The sequence below is a fragment of the Acartia tonsa genome, chromosome 9 (genome assembly GCF_053477335.1).
Source record: "Acartia tonsa isolate MP-2025a chromosome 9, ASM5347733v1, whole genome shotgun sequence".
NCBI classification, from domain to species: domain Eukaryota; kingdom Metazoa; phylum Arthropoda; class Copepoda; order Calanoida; family Acartiidae; genus Acartia; species Acartia tonsa.
In genome coordinates, this window is record NC_137268.1 from 3,781,504 (window position 1) to 3,801,270 (window position 19,767).

General features: G+C 34.8%; 1 protein-coding gene and 1 long non-coding RNA gene across 2 annotated transcripts in view; both read left to right on the top strand.

Annotated features, from left to right (window-relative positions):
- The first annotated feature begins 474 nt into the window (after positions 1 to 474).
- On the top strand, positions 475 to 6,586 carry LOC145327689 (uncharacterized). The gene is made up of 5 exons (XR_013882223.1): positions 475 to 518; positions 1,319 to 1,358; positions 1,641 to 1,694; positions 4,111 to 4,152; positions 6,028 to 6,586. It is a non-coding gene; the product is annotated as an uncharacterized LOC145327689 (long non-coding RNA).
- A 123-nt stretch (positions 6,587 to 6,709) lies between these two features.
- Positions 6,710 to 19,767, top strand: part of LOC145327690 (di-N-acetylchitobiase-like) — a 33,382-nt gene continuing 20,324 nt past the window's right edge. Inside the window, exon 1 of the mRNA XM_080171245.1 lies at positions 6,710 to 6,774. Within this exon, the coding sequence (XP_080027371.1) occupies positions 6,727 to 6,774 (48 nt within the window). The 5' untranslated portion in view covers positions 6,710 to 6,726. The remainder of the gene's footprint in view (positions 6,775 to 19,767) is intronic.

Genomic DNA, 19,767 nt, shown 5'->3' on the forward strand with positions numbered 1-19,767 from the left:
AATGCCCACAAGGTGGGGACCCTGTCCAGATTTGTATAGGTTCTTATAAATCAGCTAATATCGTCGGAAATATAAACACAGCCCTATAAAATAATAGAATCAATATGCTCTAGGTCCCTTCTTATTTTATTGTTATTCTTATATAAAAGGTTCTCGCTTGCTGCTGCACCGATATGGTTCTTCTTTACAATGTTGTTTCTAATTACAGGTCCAAGGAATGTTTATCCTCAAAATTACCACTCAAAATTTATTCGTTTTAAATATAAAATTAAAACAACCCAACACAACACCTCCAGTGTCGCTATTGAAGAAAAAACAATAGATGTATCAACTCTTATGTCTTCGTATTTACCTGTAGAGAATGTGTCCCTATGCGTGACCAATTTACAATAACCCGCTTTTATTTTGACCTACAAAAAAATTCATTATAAATTTCTTATTTTATTAAATGTAATTGTAAAATAAAAATAAATAATTAAAGAGAGAAAAGTTTGGATTGAAAAACAATTAAACTACAGGTATGAAAAAATATTTTTCCGTATGGCTCTGAAACCGATTAATAACCGCAAAGCTGAAAAATAATGTATAGCATCGCATTACAGAAATTTTCCAAGAATATTAAATAAAAAACCATAAATTGATAACAGTTTTGTTTATTTGGCCCCTCAGGGATAAACAAACTGGTTTTGATCTTATGATTCTTTATTTTGATATCCGCGGAAAACTGTCTATTATGCGATAAATAACTGCGTAACTTCTATTCAAATATTTTGAGTCTTTTAGTTTAACTTAAATTAACAATCAGCCGTCTACAAGTGTATCTTTTTATGTATCTTATGTCGGCGTTGCTACAAAAGACGTACTATACAAATTCCTACTCTACAAAAAATCTACTCTACAAAAGACCTAATCTACAAAAGACCTGCTTACAAAAGACCTACTTACAAAATACCTATTCTACATAACACCTACTCTACAAAAGACCTAAAGCTGAAAATGGTAATCAATATGGCGATAAAACACAGGGACAAAATTCAAAACCGAAAATTCTTTCTTGAATAACTTGGTCCACAGGCTGAATTTTAAAATTCCGGCCGACAGTTTGTCCAAAGTGAGTGTTGGCTACATAACGGAATGGATTCGAACCCGATTCGACCTTACTTTTTAAAAACCGACCCTTTTGAAGGTGAAGGTCTTTTGTAGCAACGCCCTTATGTCAGCAAAATTAATGTAAAGGTTTAATTTTTATGTTTTTTCTTCTTAACTTTTAAAAAATTGATTTAATTTTATGCTAATATTGAAATAAATTATCTTTCAGTTTAGAAAATAGTCTGGATGGAATTAATTTTGATTTTGAGGTAAATAGAAAAATCATGAATCGCATCATATAACGGTAAATTTTCTACGAATAAGAAATAAAATCAATACGCTCGGGTCTTTCGGATACTCGGGGCGAATTTAACTGGAAATTATCCTATAATTCATTTCTATATTCACGGAAAACTGTCTATAATATGATGCAGTAAATTACTATTACGGTTCTCATATATAAAATTTAAGCTTCTCTACTTAAAACAAAATTTTCCTTATTCATCAAAAACTTATTTGTAAAGAAATTAATGATATTGTTTAAAATTTAGAATGAAGTGGAGAGAAAATCTTGCACAGCTGTTGGATATTATAAATTAGTTAAGGTAAATGTGACAAAACTATCATTTAATTTTTTTTTATCTTTTCCTATCTATATAACTGACTTGTTTTTCCCATTTGTCTTTATTTTTTACTAGCGGCTATGCCCTCAGAGGCCTCTAAAAAGTCGACCTCTAAAATTGATAAATTTAAAAAGAAAAAGTATTTTTTTTGCTAGAAGCGAATTCTCCCCTAAAATAATCATTCCAAAGACCTAAAAGAAGCTACATTGTAAAGGAGAACCATATCTGTTCAGCACAGCACAGAGACACTACAACAGAATGATATCCAGTTACTTTTATAATATGTTATATATTTAATAGCGGCTACGCCCCCAGAGGCCTCTAGGGGTACTTGAGGAGGGGAGAGTTGAATTGGATAACCCAACTTCTTATTTTAAATTTTAATAGAAAAAGTAAAAAAAAAATTGTTGGGGGTTTCCCCCCCCCCCAATTTTAATTTTAGTTAAAAAATTAAAATCAAAATTTTTTTTGAGGAGAGGGGATATTTCTTTTTTTAGGGGAGATTTATCTTGGGATGAAGGTGGTACCCTTCCCAAACATAGTTATAAACCTTTAAAGGATCTAAACGAAGCTACATTGTAGAAAATCATCGGTCCAGCAGTTAGCAAGATCCTTTGGTACAGACAGACACACAGAGACACTACAGAGACACTACAGACAGAAAGATATCCTGTTACTTTTATATAGGGTGTAAATGTCATCTTATATCTATAATACAAAGTAGAACGATGTCTGCCTGTCCGTCTGAAGCTTAAGATCTCAGTAACCACTGAACTGGTTTGGCTTTACTCTTGAGGGAATATACCTACTGGTCCTGTGATGGTTTTAAGCTATTTTCTTTGGGGTTGGGACATAGGCGTCCAAGGGGGGGGGTAATGGGGCGATTAACCCCCCCAAAAAATTTTTCATTTTACCCCCCCCATTCAAAATTTACCCCTACCCGAGGGGTGCCGTAGGCACCCCTCAACCATTTAGGAGGGGGTACTTACCCCCCCAAAAAATTTTGAAGGGGTAAATACCCCCCCCAAAATAAAAAATCTCTAATAAAAAAATTTTTGCGCGCTTCGCAAATATTTTACCCCGGGGGTAAATTTTGGGGGGGGTAAACTAAATTTACCCCTGCCAACAGATTTCAGGGGGGGTAATTACCCCCCCCAAGCAAATTTTACCCCCGGGGTAAAAATTTTGGGGGGGGGGGGTAAAAAATATTTGCGGCGCGCTTCGCGCGCCATTTTACCCCCCCCCAAAATAAAAAGCTTGGACGCCCCTGGGTTGGGACACCCCCTAACCCCCAAAAATAAAAAAAATAAAGAAAACCAACAAAAAATATTTCTTTTACTTCTTTTTAGTAGCGAAGCTACTCTATAATTCACTATGTCCGTCCGTCAGTCAGTCAGTCCGTCAGTCCGTCAGTCCGTCAGTCCGTCAGTCCGTCAGTCCGTAACGCTATGGGGGAAATGGGATTTACTCAGCTCCTATAAAAGATAGAATGCTGAAATTTTTTGACAACATTCCCATCATTAAGGAGCACAATTAACTAAAAACATCATTGGCGGTCGGACCGCTTTTTAGCAGGTTTTAGGCTATTTTTATATTTTTCACATTTTTCTCCATATCTTCAGTGTTTATGGTCCGATTTTCAAAATTTTTTTAGTTATAGATATCAAAATTAAATTTCCTGTCGTTTAAAGAAAACAACGATGAAGGCCAGACTGCCTTTTTAGCAGGTTTTAGGCTATTTTTATATTTTTCATATTTTTCTCCATATTTTCAGTGTTTATGGTCCGATTTTGAAAATCTTTTCAATTATTGATATCAAAATTAAATTTCCCGTCTTTTAAAGAAAACAACCATGACGGCCAGACTGCCTTTTTAGCAGGTTTTAGGCTATTTTTATATTTTTCACATTTTTCTCCATATCTTCAGTGTATATGGTCCGATTTTCCAAATTTTTTAAGTTAAGGATATAAAAATTTAATTTTCTGTCGTTTTAAGAAAACAACCATAGCGGCCAGATTGCTTTTTATCAGGTTTTTGGCTATTTTTATATGTTTTACATATTTCCTCATATCTTTGTTTTTTTTATTCAACTTTTTTGGGATATCAGGATCAAAATAATTTTCCCCATTGTTATGTGCATCTATATTTGTATTTTACTTTGACCATCGTCATCATACAAAATAAAACAAGGTTTCGTGTATCCAATAAATCTATTCTTGATTTCAATAAATACCCTTTAAATCTACTTGTACGTATTCCCATCTATGATTTTTGTGCTTCGCTACTTATGGATGTTGTCATCCTTGTTAAATCTAAAATTCGAAATAGGTTGAACAAACCACTTCAGACAAAGCCCCGAGAGGCTAGGAGCGAAGCTACTAGTAAATATATAATTTAGGAAACAAGCCAAGCATTCCAAAGTGTTAACAAGAACAGCCAGGTAATATAAGTAGCGAAGCTACTTTATAATTTTAGCCTGTCTTCACATCTGTTAATACGTCGTGAACTAGCTACTAACGAAAATAAACATAACAGTGGTCGGGCTGAGAATTATTGATTAATTGGCAGTTTTCCTTAATTTCCTAATCGAGCATGGAAATTGAAATAAGTTGAAAATAAAAGAGTGGGGCTTGGGTTTTTTTGTGCTCTAGTGTTTTGCGTTAGGTTAGGTTGTACTTGGTACCGATTGGCCCCACCGGATAAGAGCCCAGAAGGGTTAAGCCTCCTATGTAAGATTGAGAAATGAAAAAAAATCCCTCGCTAACTTTTTTTTATACTTATTTCAAATATACGGGGGGGGGGGGGGGAGTAGGGGTTTCTGTGCTCGCTGAGCAATTAGAGATTAGCACCTATAAGTCTGTAAACAAAGAATCATTATTTTGTAATAAATTTTCAATAGAAATCGTTTTTCAAAATGTACTATCAAACTTGAATAGAATCCTAACTAGGTTCGCAAAATGTTAGATAATTCAAATAATCTTTTTAAAAAAATTATCTCAATTCTGTGTTAAGCAGAGTTTCATAAGATGAAATAGTACCTTTTAAATTCTTAAGAATGTACTAACAAAACTGAAATGATAATTATCAATATAAATTATTAATAAATACATTCATATTTATATAAACACGTTTAGGAATAGTTATTTCTCGCATCGTATTATAAACGGCTTTCCGCGGATATAGAATGTACAATTATGAGATTAAAACTAGTTTTTATCTTATGATTGTACATTTTTATATTCGTAGAAAGCTGGATGTAATACGATGCTAGACATAGTCTTTTCGTATGGATGAGAACCGGTTCCTATCCACCGGATTCGAATGAATACGATCAAATATGTTAACACAGACTATTTACTGATAGTTATTAAAATAACTAAGAAAATTAAAATTTCTAAGATTGAATGATTTTTATTTTATTATTCGTGAAAAATTGTCTGTAAACGATGATATACATGATTTTTATTATGGATGAGAGCCAGTTCGAAGCTACACTTGAAAAAAAAAAAAACAGTTGCTGCATAGAGTTTAGGGGGGTTGAGTAGTTAGCTTAAATGTTAGGTCAGTGGATTATTAATTTGCCTGCAGGGTTTGGGCTCCCCCAAGTAGGGTCTTGGTAAAGAGTATAATTAGCCGTGTTACTGATATTGATCAAACAATTAAAATTATTGTACTTATACCTTTATTCATAAGTAATTAGGAGGAAAATTGTATAAGCTTTGTACTAGGCAAATTTTGAGGGAATTAAATATTAGGTTATATAAAAAAATTATTTTTGTACTATTAACATTTTATATAACTAAGAGTTTAATTATACAAGTACTATAAATTTATGTTCGTTATAAAAAAGTAAATTTAATAGAAAACATTCTAAAATAATTTAAATACATTGCATACCGTAATTTTAAGACTTATTTAAAAGGGGGTTTGCTTATAACATTAAACTATAAGAGCTATCAGTTACGTAAGTAGGGACGGACCGTAAATGTAAAAAAACTTCGCTTTGATAATCCAAATACAGCTATAAACCTGTCAATAACCCTCTACACCTGTACTTACACCCTTATACACTAAAGTAATAGGATGTCTATCAGTCTATCTGTACTTAAACTAAGTTACAATAAATGGTAGAACTGATAAATCACAAATTTCAGAAAAGTTTTTCATTGGTCAAAGGAAATTTTTATGTTATTAAAAATGTAATGAGGGTCGGTACAACACACATTTTTAGAGATATGGCCCTGACAGATTTTTTTTATTATTTCAAAAAAAGAGGATAGAGCCGAAGCAACTAATCATATTACTATATTCCTAGTTAAGTATTGACTATGGGTGGTTACCAGGAGCTGATAAAAGATTCTATTTCTACAAGGATTTTAATAGTTTCGTTTTATTGTGCTGTTATTTCAGCAATATAATTTTCAAACTCTTTGGTTTGGTCAAATTACAGTTAATTGTTATTTTGTATTATTAACCTAAAGTTGGATACATTATTACATGTTCTCTAATGAAGTGAAACTCACAGTGACCTAAATAACGATATCCCCATCCCTTCCCCTCCTACTGGGTGAACGAACTTACCAATGATTTAGTTCCATGTTAGCAACCTAAATTAACGACAATTGTTCCCCTGTTAAAAATATCCACTTATTATATTCTATATCAATACACTAAACTAAAAATATAAAAAAAATCACCCAAAACCAAATTGATTTTTATCCAGTCGTGACATCGGTTCAAGCGATCTGAATTAATACTGAAACGCAGACAAATATACATCTTCTTTAGTTTTGATATTAAGTTTAAAATAGAGGGGGCATGAGCTATATGTAACTCTGCCTACACTTGTATTGAGTCTTTGAATTTAGCTAAAAGCGTCGGAAATATAAACGCAGCCGAGTTTCACAAAAGAACAAAAATTAATTTGCTAGCAGTGGGTCTCCGCCACTTGGGTCCAGGTTTTGTCTGGATTATGCTTCTTTAAAAAATGTAAACTATAAAAACCTCACAGAAAATGGAAAGGCATGTAGACTTGATTTTTGTTATGGGCTATGACACCCAGGTTAGAATATTTTTTTATAGTTAATATCAAATAATTATTTTTCGCATAAAGACAAACATTTTATGTTTTTCGTTACACACAATCGTGTATTTATAGCTTTAGTTTGATGCATTTAAAGAAAAACTTTAGGAAGACGAAGAAAGTCCCTTAATGACGTCATGGGGGATGTGGAAATGAGGAGTTGGAAAGAAAACCCCTAAAAATGAGATGGATAATCCCTCGTTTTTATGACGTAAAATGCTGATTTATTGAGGGACTTTCTTCGTCTTCAAACTTTACAATCTTTGATGATGACGTGTAGTAATAGCAAGAACAAACAGCTAAATATTCTAATAAAGTGTATTAATTCAAGACAAGTTAAACATACAATAATAATATTAAATATAATGGCAACTATTCACTTTTATGTTCGTGCCGAGTTGCAGAGCAATGTCTTGCTCCGAAACGGTTGACACAAGAACTAAAAGCTAAATTACAAAATACATACATTGCTCTCAAATCAGGAAGAAAGGGACTATACATCACATTTCTCCCTGGCTTTAACATGCACATGGATTTCGAAACTGTAATATTTCAGATTGAATATAACAATATGTTTGTTACATGTTAATTATTATATATATTATAAGTAGCATTGAATGCTTATTAAAATAGATAATAATTGATCTGGTATGACACCTGCCATATTTTTTTATTTTTTTTTTATTTTATTTCCAGATCATTAAGCACTTCATAATCATTTTTTTTATTATTTTGGTTCCTTAGAACTCTTTTGTGTTTTTTTATATTCCTTTTTTTCTTTATGTGTTTTTTTTTTCTTTTAAATATTTTTTATAAAAAAAAACATTGATTAACATATAATCATTAAAAATGCATTGATTAACATATAATGCATTGATTAACATACAAACATTAGAATGCATTGATTAACATATTATAAATGCATGATATAAAAACACTGATTAACATATAACCATCAGATTTAAACATGGCATTATAAAGCATTAATTTTAAACCTTTTCGAGACTACTACTGCCTCAACAAATATTTAATACAAAAAATAAAATAAATATGAATTAATACACAGTAAACTATAATTATTACTTTCTTTTTCCGGACGCTCTGCTTTTCTTGCCAGATTCTTCAATGTCCATAGGCATGGTAGCTTCATCATCATTCACTCCAAGTTTTGCGGTCTCATCACACAAGCCGTCTTGCGGCATCCTTGCCTCAGTATCACCAAGCATATGTAAACATCTTGCAAATCCGCTATTAACCGCAACTGAAATCGAGGTTGCAACGTTATCAGCCTCCTCCTGATTATCCAAAATCTTTTGATGCTTACGACTAACCTCCTCTCCAAATTTATCAAGCATCATCAATATTCCAGGCGTGTGCTCCATCCTCATTTCCTCCATCGCTTGTTCATCAACACGCCATTGCTGACCTGACAATTCAAGGTCCAGACAAACAGGAATGTTCGGATCCAAAGGCTGATCCTGCTGAACACAAACAGGACCCCCAAACCGAGTAACCAACTTGAAATCCCCCTCAAACCACTCATTTACTTTGTGTTCAGGATTAAACTTCCACTCAAGATTGGTTGTCAGCAAACTTGTATGAACTTTTCCATCCAACTCCAATCTAAGTTCCTTTACTACATTCTCTAAAGTAGTATCTGGATCACATAACAATATCTGCTTGGCTAGAGTCGGACGGAGAAGTTTGCAGCGCATCTGCATTTCCCAGGTCAAAACTCTGGCGTCTACTTTATCGTTCACCAAACTACCTGTATATGTAGCACTCACAAGATTTTCAATTATGTCTCTTTGTCCATCCAATCTAACATAACGTATCTCAGCTGGCATCTCTCCACTGGTGATTAAACTCACCGAATTCACGTTAAGGATGCGGGGAATGAATACCGATAAGTTCATGTATTCATTCACCTGAATAGAGTCAATAAACACTTTAGAACTCAAATCCTGTTCAGACTTTCCTTCAAGCCAATCTTTTTGTAACTCGAACAAAGTTGTAGATGGCATCTGCTTTAGAATAAAGCTGACTTTATTCACAACGTCTTTCCAATGTGCCAGGAGCCGGATAGCTGACACAACCTGCATTTTCAACCGCACATCAATGCTGTTACCCACCGTTCTCAGCACCGTCTGAAGACTCATTCGACCATCTGCAGGTATGACGTCAATTTTTGAAAGTTGATGCCAATCATCTAGTTCCCCCATATGTTTGATTATGGGTAACAATTCTCCCAACGTTTGACAGCTTTTTCTCTCATCTCCATCCAGGTATTCAATCTTGGCAAGCAACACCAAACTTGGTAACATCTCGCAAACAAGCTTAGAGAGAAATATAGTTGCACTCAATTTATTCAAACTAGTTGTCTCATTCCAGGACAACTTTCTGTTTATAGCTTTAGAATGCTCACCAGCCACCATCAGGTTTAAGTGTCTTGAGTTCTGGCTGGTGAAGATAGGGATCCTGTCCACAGCCCAGTCTATTGAGTTGATGCATCTCCCCATCTCTAACTGCAATGAAAGCATGTTTATTAAGTTCAATTTAAACCTTGGTTCATTATCAATGAGACGAGCTAAATCTGCAAGTGGCATGTCCTCACTGCTCAAAAACACATTCCTCGTCGATCTGCCCACACTCAACGTCGGCAGCTCGACGCGCGACATTACCAACACCAGCCGGGATGCAGAGTTGCTGACCAACGCAGATACCGGTAGACCAGGTTTGACTTGATTTCCTTCATTCGCAGATTGTTTGTGGCGACCATTTTCTTCGTTGCTCAATAACTTTTGATTCATTGTTGCCGTCGTAACCAACCTGCAAAAATACAATATAATTAAATTTCAGCATAAGAATTTAAAATCTAGCATTAAATTCTTCCTCAGTAAATCTTTTTTTATAACACCATGAGCAACAACAATACAAAACTACCAACATGGGAATTATACCCAACAACAACATTAAAACAATCAATACAAACTTAGCAAACAATGGTAGTATATCTGTAAACAAATGTTCTAAACCAAACCAAGAACCTGTAACCTGTTCGAAAAATGACAACTTATGATCAACAAAATCCAAATTAGAAGCTTGTCCATTAAAATCCTCAAAATCCTCTAAGCCCTGATATCTAATAGTCTTATTAAAATCAGCAATAAACACCTTTTCATCACTCAGAAAAATCTTTTGTCCCACGTGTTCAGATTTCTCATTGGCAATGTGAAGAATTTCGAGTCCCTGCCCCTGATTCCCAATGAACAAATTAGCTGTCAACTTCAAAAATACCGGACTTTGCGAACAATTCAACAATTTTATGTCCTCTTCTGTAACAATCATTCTACTATATTCTTGTATCCCAACTGTCTCACCTTTATATTCCACCAACAAATGTCCTACTGCACATCCATAATCCACACCTAACTTTACTGGAATTTCAACCGCTGTACATTTCTCATACTTAGCAATCTCTCCTAGGTATATAATTCTGAACCCATGATGCAACTGTACATTTGATCTAACTTCTGTTTGAGCACATCTAGAAATACTAAAAAATTCCAACATTCTCTCATTCCTTTCTCTACTAGCTAAAAACATAGCATTTAAATCAAACCTGGCCTCCTGTTTTAACAAATCCCCAAAATAACTTCTAACAGCTGCCTTCGGTTCCTCCAAAAACTTGATACCCTCCAATGCTGCAAAGTAAGTTTCTCTGTTCCCATAACTTTAACTAAAATATTCCTTTCCAAGTTAGAAACAAAAAGTTGATCATTCCACGTAGTTAAATTGAATGTATCTTGAAAAACTACCTTAAAATTACTGGCCGGTTTTCGTACTACATACGGAAAGTAAGGTGAAGTTGATGTTGCCCACAAATGATTTTCTTCAAAGTTCGCCACAATCGTCTTTTTATCATAATCCATAACAACATTTCCCTTGATCAAAACTGGAGTATTTTTTACTAATATATGCAAAGTCCCAATAGCAAAACCTAAGTTGAACCACATGTTATGCGCGTATACTCCCAGTGTCTTGCATTGGATATTTTCACCACCAACATCCCAAAAAGGTGACAATGTTCCATTAACCGTAAAACTGTGAACAGTTGGCAAATCTATGTTCACTTTGAAACTAATACCATCATGCTGATACTTGCCAGAATGGAAAACCCTTCTACATTCATCCATACTCAACTCTACCTGTTTTTCATGTGGCACGTCTAATACGTGCACATGACTCGCAGTGCCGCAAAACCAGCGCTCCAATTTTAGCCTAACCTCACAACTAATAGCCTCCGACAGTATAAAATCGGTTTCTGCTAACCCCAGTAATTCCACAGATCTGACCGGTTCCATCCTATCATGCAAACAGGCAGCTGATCTAAGTTCAACATCACTTATTTGAGAACAATCATAAGCCGCTAACCGTGGATCCTGTGACGTATACATACCACCAACAATAATACAACAATAGGTTTGCATCACAACAACAAATAACAAAATATCCAAATACCTGACTCCTCTATCATCCTTGGATTTCTTCACAGGTATTGGTCCAGAACGTCCAGAACTTTTTGAACTACAGGCGTCAGGTGACCTCTTTCGCATACCACGATCTCCATCTCGTCTATTCCGGTCATGTTTGTCACCACCGCCGCCTCCTCGCTTGTCATCACGCTCCCGACGGCTATCATGGTAATCCCTTCTCCTGCAAATATTATACAAATTATTACAAATATTATTTTTTAATCAATTTTGCGAGGTTCCGAGTTACTACATCTGCTACCGAATAACGTTCTAATCTATCTTTATCTCTATTCTGTCTATCTTCATCCAATTTTTGTAATTGTACTTCATTTGTAGAACCTTTAGGACGACCTTTCACAGGAATAGTTTCAGACATTTTTTGCAATTTTGCATTATCTAATGATCTATCTAATTCATCCTCCTCAACATCCCTACCTCGTTTAACACTTCCCCTTCTCTGCTCCAAGTTTACAATTTTACTTTGAAGTTTTGGAAAAGTGTCCTCTAAAATACTCATTCGAGACTCTAATTCTCTAGCAGATTCCATGTTAATATCCTCTACACCCAAACTGTTGTCAATTAAACTATTTTCAGACGCATAATCTCCATGAAAAACACTATCTTTACTAATAGTAGAATATGTAGAGTCTAACTTAGTTTTGTCAGTTGTATCATTCGTATCTACACTATCTTTACTAATAGTAGAATATGTAGAGTCTAACTTAGTTTTGTCAGTTCTATCATTCGTATCTACACTGTCAGAAATATGAGTACTTTCCAAAGTATCACTAAGATCCTCAACTAAATCATCTAAATTTTCATTATCCTGAGATACATTTGACCTTTGCTGTGACAACCCAACACCCAAAAAAGATTTCTCCAAAAAATCTGGTGTTACCTGTCCATCCTTCCGCCTTCCAACCACCTCTGGACTAGCGCCACAACTATTCTCCTCTTCAGAAACGCCTGAACAAGATAAATTTCTTAAAGTATTGGGAAAGTCATAGTTTACTTTCAAGGTATTGTCCACAGAGAAAAACTCATCTGTAATCACTAAGTCAATCTTTTCATCTGGAGTCAAGTCTAGAGTACTCTCAATAACATATATTTTATCCCTTGGCACAATTCTTACCCCTTTATCTTTCAATCTACACTTTTCTAGGGGTTGAACCTCGAACAAACTGTCAGAAATTACTTTTGTCACTAGACACGGACCCACCCATAATGAACAGAGTTTACGAGCTACACCAATCGTTGTGACGTCATAATAAATATAACAATAGGAATTTATAGCTATCGGCCGACCTATCCTTTCTGTATTTTCTACCTGTAAATACTTCTCAGTCCTCTCTTGTCCAGTTCTCCAATTTCTGTCAAGGCACTCCAATAACTCTGAAAAATTCATATGTTTAATTTTCGTGCGTGTTAAAGGATCAAATGCGTCAAGCGGAAGTTTAGGGTTTCTTAGGAACATCTTGAAAAACGGGGAACATCCTAACCTCCGATTAAAAGAAGTGTTCATACAAAATTGTGTAGCTTTAAGTTTATGAGCCCAATCTCCATCTTGAAAACGTAAATCAGTCTTAAGAAACGAATACACCGATTGGTTGTATCTTTCACTAAAGTTCGAATTAGCTGATCTGGGAGGGATAAAAATTTGTTCAATTCCCAACCTTAAACAAACTTCCCTAAAAACTTTCGATTTGAAACTTTGTGCATTGTCAGTCCTGATTCTCTCGCACAATCCCCAAACAGAAAATAAATTAAACTTCAAACATTCAATAATTGTTTCAGCTTTAACATCTTCAATAGCAAACAACCACACATATCTAGTACAACTGTCAACTACTATTAAAATATGCTTACAAATGACTCCATTATATTCACACTCATTCAAAGGACCTATAGCATCTATGGCCAACTCTGCCATAGCCTCCCCAGCCAAAGGAGAAAATTCTATATTATGATTATGTTTTGTTTTTTTACGTCTATTCAAACAAATGACACAATTTGCAACTGCCGCCGCTACATATTTAGACACATAGGGAAAAATGAAGTGACGATTAATCCTGCTCAAAGTCTCCAAATAACCCCTATGTCCTGCTGTAACATCTGCATGGGCTAACAAAAAAACTTTATTGTACATTCCAATAGGTACCACTACCCGTTCTATAAATTGAAATTCCTTCTGGAGCCTCATAGGTGAAGTCAAAATAATTAAACCGTCTTTAAAACTCAAATGTTCAAAAAACCTTAATATTTGTTTACCACGATAAGGCATTTGAGACAATTCTCTGGACGTGGGTTTGACATTATTTACAATGAATTTCCTCACCTCAACTAGAACAGGATCCTTCTCCAGACTACGACTGAATTCTCTCGCCTTCAATCTGGACGCTATTTGACTGGCCGTCTCTGCTCCAATTCCTGCAATAAGACACAATTTAGGATCTTCTAATTGATATACAGTATCTAATATTAACTCTCCTTGTTCGTCCGTCGATAATTTAGATATCCTATCTTTACTATCCTCTAATGCAGTACGTGACAATATATCAACATTAGTATGCATCTTGCCCTGCCTATGTACAACCTCATAACTGAAGGTGGATAAAAAGTTTATCCACCTTATGGTGAGACCAACAAAATATCCGTTCTGCCCCCAAGTAGATAGATGTTTCAGTGCAGCTGAATCAGTTCTCACGATAAACTTCTTGTGTCTCAAATAACATTCAAATCTTTCAACAGCATTCACTAATGCACATAATTCTCCTTTATGCGCTGCATAATTGGCTTCATGAGTTGAACAAACACGTGACCAACACGATATCATTTTCTCTTGACCAGTTTGTTTTTGACTTAACACTGCAGACATAGCTATAGAAGACCAATCTGTATCCAACACAAATGGTTCAGCCTCCATCCTCCAATCCGGAAATGATTTACTTATTTCTTCACAGAACAATTCTCTAATCTTTGTAAAAGCTTCCATACTTTTTTCATCCCATTCTATTTTACTACTGTTTCTGAATTTGTTCAATGGTGCCGTAATATCAGAAAAATTCTTGAAATATGAACCATAATAATTTATGAAACCAGTAAATCTTTGAATATCTTTACCTGTTTCAGGTACTGGCCAATTCTTAATCTTTTCAATATATGCTTTGTCCATGAATATGCCTTCTTCATTTATAATATGACCCAGAAATTTCACTTCCTCTGCAAACAATGTACATTTTCCAAGATTAATCTTGAGGCCTGCTTCACAAAATGTTCGTAGTAGTGTATTCAGATGCTCCAGATGTTCCTCCACATTCATACTATATACAAGAACATCGTCCAAATAAACTAGGCAAAATGCCCTTAATTCAGGACTCAAATCCATTACTCTATCCATCAATTTTACAAATGCACTTGGGGCATTGGTCAATCCGAACGGTAGCCTCTTGAAGCAATACTGCCGTCCATTAGAACAAAATGCTGTATATTTCCTGGCAGATTCCTTCAAGTGCATTGAATTATACGCCGAAGTAAGGTCAATAGACGTAAAAATCTTCTTTCCTCCAAGTTTGTCAAATAGCTCACCAATGTTAGGCAAAGGGTAACATATCTTCTCAGTTATCTCATTTAACGAGCGATAGTCCAGGACAAACCTGACTTTCACCTCGTTAGTGTTTCCCACTTTCTTCTTAACAGCAAAGATTCCAGAATTAAACGGTGAATTACATTCTTCTATCACATCTGTTTCCAACCATAAATCAATCTGTTCTTTTAGTTTCTCTGCATGATGAGGATTAAGTCTAATCATTCTATTTTTGAAAGGTTGAGCTCCAGGAACTAACTGAATGTCATACTCCTCCAAAGTACAAGATCCAATATCCGTAGGGTCAATCGATAACGCCTTAAAATTCTTTAAAAACAAACCAACTATTCTTCCTTTTAAAGAGACATTATCTTTTAAAAACGGAACTTTATCCAACTTCAATTTGTCTTTAATAAAACGAATCTTCTTTAATGTTGTTGACACATCTTCTTTAACTCTGTTCTCTTGCAACATCGCTATCTTCTCCGCTAAAAACAGATTTCCAACCAAAGTACCAGCAGGAACAGATTTCTTAACAGTTTCAAAATTCGTAATTTTAGTCATAATTTTACCGTTTTTTCCCACCTCCGTAATTCCTTCATTTATCAACAAGTTATTTCGGCTACAGTAACCTTGTCTAGGAGCTATATAACACAACTGTCCTTCAGGCATATTTCCCTTAGTTGAAACTTCTACCACCACTGTACTTAATGCTGGAATTTCTATTCGATTTTTCAATGAACAAATCCATTTTTGGTCTTGCAACTCAGCTACATTAATCTCAGGTTTCTTAGTTCTTGCCTTCTCCAGTTTCTCCAGAACCGTATGAACCAAATTCTTCACTACAATTTTTCGTTTAGCTACCAAATTCACACTGATTCCATGCATCTCAATCCTGTTGCCATCTTTGGCAAATATCGTCTTCACGTGATTTTTGTTCAGCCAATGACTGCCTAGATTCATAGGTACAGTCATGCCAGAAATAACAAAGCAATCTTCTTGAAAACTGTGACCTCCAATCTGAAATTCAACATTTCGAACAACGCCATCAATCTTGATGCTGGAACCCTGCACGCCTGTTGCTTTCGAATCCGTCTCTTCAATTATACAATCAAGCTTTCTAGCCAACACTTGAGATATCAGGCAGCCTCTTGCATTGCCGCTGTCAATTAAAGTCAAGATTTCCATGCCACCAATCTTCGTTGGAACGTAGACTTCAGCCGCTCCAGCCGCCATCTCAGAATCTTCATGAAACTTATAAAACAGCTATCTAACCAACACCAGCAGTTATGAGGTTGTAACTATCCAATTTTCTATCAAATAACTATCCAGCTGTTTACAACAAATAACAGAATAACGGAATAAAACAAATCACTCACCGACAAAATTTCATCCACCAACAGAAAACGTCCAAAATATCTCTTAATCCACAATCAACAAAACTTCTCTCCGGCCAACAGAAACGTCCCAAAAATATCTCTTAACACACAATCAGCAAAACTTCTCTCCGACCAATCTAAAATATTACAAACATTTTAGATGCCAATTAATAGATAAATCACTTTAACTAAGAATTAATATCGGTATTAATATATATATATAACAAATTGTTTACAAAACTAATTTCCGAGCAGCAAATATATATAATATTAATCAAATAGTAACAGCATAAAATAAATTCTTAACAACTCACCATCAAATAAATAATGATGACAGTATCTCTCAACCACCACAAATACTCTTCTCGACCAATCTAAAATAAAATACAATTATTTTAGATGCCATATTTAAATGTTTTCACTGAACAAAATAAACTTGCAACACATTCAATAAAAGAAATTGTATTAAGAAATATAACATGAATCAAAAATCAATCACCAAATTAATCTTTCTAAATACCATAAATTCAATTCTTTTGTAATTCAATAAAATATTACCTAATAAAACTATTATTATTAGATTAACAACTGATCTCCTGCACACTACTTTGATGTATGAAAGTTTTAAAAGTTGAAATTCAACTACCTCTCTACACCACCCCATTTTGCGCATACCAGCTCTGAGAGATAGTGCAAACCTCTTTGCAAATATATTCACTCCCCTTTTCTCCTCAAACAAAAGAGACAGCTCCACCATATATAATTCATATGTGCGCATACCAGCTCTGAGAGATAGTGCAAACTTCTTTGCAAATATGTTCACTCCCCTTTTCTCCTCAAACAAAAGAGACAGCTCCACCATATTTGCGCATACCAACTCCGAGAGACAACCCCTCCCTTCCTTCATAGAGAGAGACTACTCCACGATTATATCTAATGCATTATAACAATTTTGCTTCATGAAATTCTAAACTTCATAAAAAATTTTGCTGAATCAACATTACTAAATCGCAATATAATTGTTTTAAAATTAAATACTTAAAACCACAATAACTGACTCAACTTTTAAAACAATTTTCCACAATTCATCAAAATTTAATACTTTAAATATCTAATTTCACATTTTTATCAAATTTAATTCAATTTTAAATTCAATTTAATATTCTTTCAATAGCAATTTTACAAAATTGTATTCCTAATTCGTTTTTTATTTTCACTTTTTTATTATTCGTATCTCTGTTAGACTCCACAACAGTCTGAAACAAAAATGAATTTTTCTAATTTCAACAAAACATAATCAAAAACTAAATTAATTATTTTGATTTCCATTATAACATAATCTCATAATTTCATATACGTTTATAAACAATATGTTATCTTTTCATAATTCAAAATAAACCATCAAAATAAATTATCACAAAATTAGAGTTGCTTCGTTCACTCTTTATCATTAATTTCGTTTTGTTGTCGTTTATTTACAATGCGCATAAATCAAAACAATGCCGCGTAACAAGTAGAAAATGGAATAAGGTTTTAATATACAAAATACAATAATACATACAAAACATTAATACCATAAAATGTCATCTATAATAGCATTATTCCATGCCTCGACTTCCGCTACAAGATCATCTTCACAATCACGTGCCCCTAAACCATCGACATACGCTACTTCCTTCGTATCCTCCCCTTCATTCACCTCTCCTTCAATTTCACCAACCAATTTCTTTTAATCAATACTATTTTCATTCTTTTTAAAACTCTTTTGCCCCGTCTTATAAGGAACAAAAGGCTTGTTTCCCCACCGCAAAAAGTATTTTCCTTTAGGATTAGGCAACTTTTTATCTCTAATATCAAAACAATCCCTCATCATGTGACCTTTTCTGTTACAATAATAACAAATAAAACCACCTTGAATTGCGCCAATTAAAGGAATAAGTTCAGCTGGTCCGCCAAATTCATCAGCTAAATCAATTTCACATTGATTTATTTCGTATGACAAATTATCTTCATCACTAACCTGATCAATAGTTACAGGATTTGACTTGGAACCAACGCCACCAACCATCGTTTTAGCCAAAGCCATCTGGTTTGTTGTACATCCTCTAGCCATTGACCCTGAAATTTGGTTAAATTGTAGTCCTTTAACAATCAGTTGTGCTTTAACTATTAACTCTGTCCGAAACTTCGTTATCATTCGCACTTGTCCGTCACGCTCCAAATCCAACACAAATTGACGCATCTGATTAGCCAAAAGTGGAGATAAGATCACATTACACACTTGAGAATAGAAATCCATAAACATATCATCAGTTGGTTTCGGATACGCACGTTTCCAGAAAGATAGTATCTTATCAAAAAATGCATCAATCTTATCATTCTCATGTTGCTTAACACTCAAATACGCATCCTTACACACATTTTTCATGTCGGGTGGTAAAAATGTCTCTCGCATCTTACACAAGTACCCCTTTAATGTTAATCGTCTATTCTCCATATCAGCAGGTTTTAGTGTATAACCACAAGCGGTTCTTACACCCACACACTTCTCAAACAAAATTTCCTTACACACTTGATGATTAGTCATATGATAACGTCTAGTAGTCATCCAAAACCTCTCCAAATAATCATCAAAGAAAATCACATCATCGTCAACCAAAAATTCAGGCGCATTTTTTCTGAACTGATCATCAAGTTTAGCACACGTTTCATTGTACCTATGAACATTCTCCTCCCCCTGCGAAACATACAAAGATCTATCTGGTACATAAACAAGAGATTTACACCAACTAACCTGCGATTCACTCAGTCCAGCTTCAAAAAAATTGAGCGTATTAAAATCCTCCGCTTTAACCTCAGAAAGGGCTGGCCACCACATGAGAACTCCATTGTAGATATTATCCACAGCATCAACCCTAGACAACTCCCAAAGTTTTATGATCTTATCTTCATGATCTTGCATTCCACCAAAAATAGTTCGAGAACCACTAGCAAACAATTTAGGCTTCTCCTCTGATCCTCCAGATCCTCCAGATCCTCCAGCCGTCCTCTGCCACGGCATAGAGTTATTCAAACTATTCTGCTGGTCATTCAAACCATCCTGCTGGTTATTCAAACCATTCTGCTGGTTATTCAAACCATCCTGCTGGTTATTCAAACCATTCTGCTGGTCATTCAAACTATTCCGCTGAGCAATCTTTTCCAGAATTCGCTGCTGGCCAGTCATAAACTCATCCACAACTGTCACATTCTCAGTTTTGATATCATTATCAACACTAGGCACTACCACCTTATCAAGACGATCTTCTAAATCGTCCATCCGAGTAGCCAGTCCAGTAACCGCAGCACTATTAGTATCAACCTTATCCGTCAACTCCTGAACTTTCGTCTCCAGCGGCGTCATACGCCCATCCAGCTCCGCCGCCACATTATCAATTCTAGTTCCAAGAGCATGGATCTCATTCTTGACCGTACC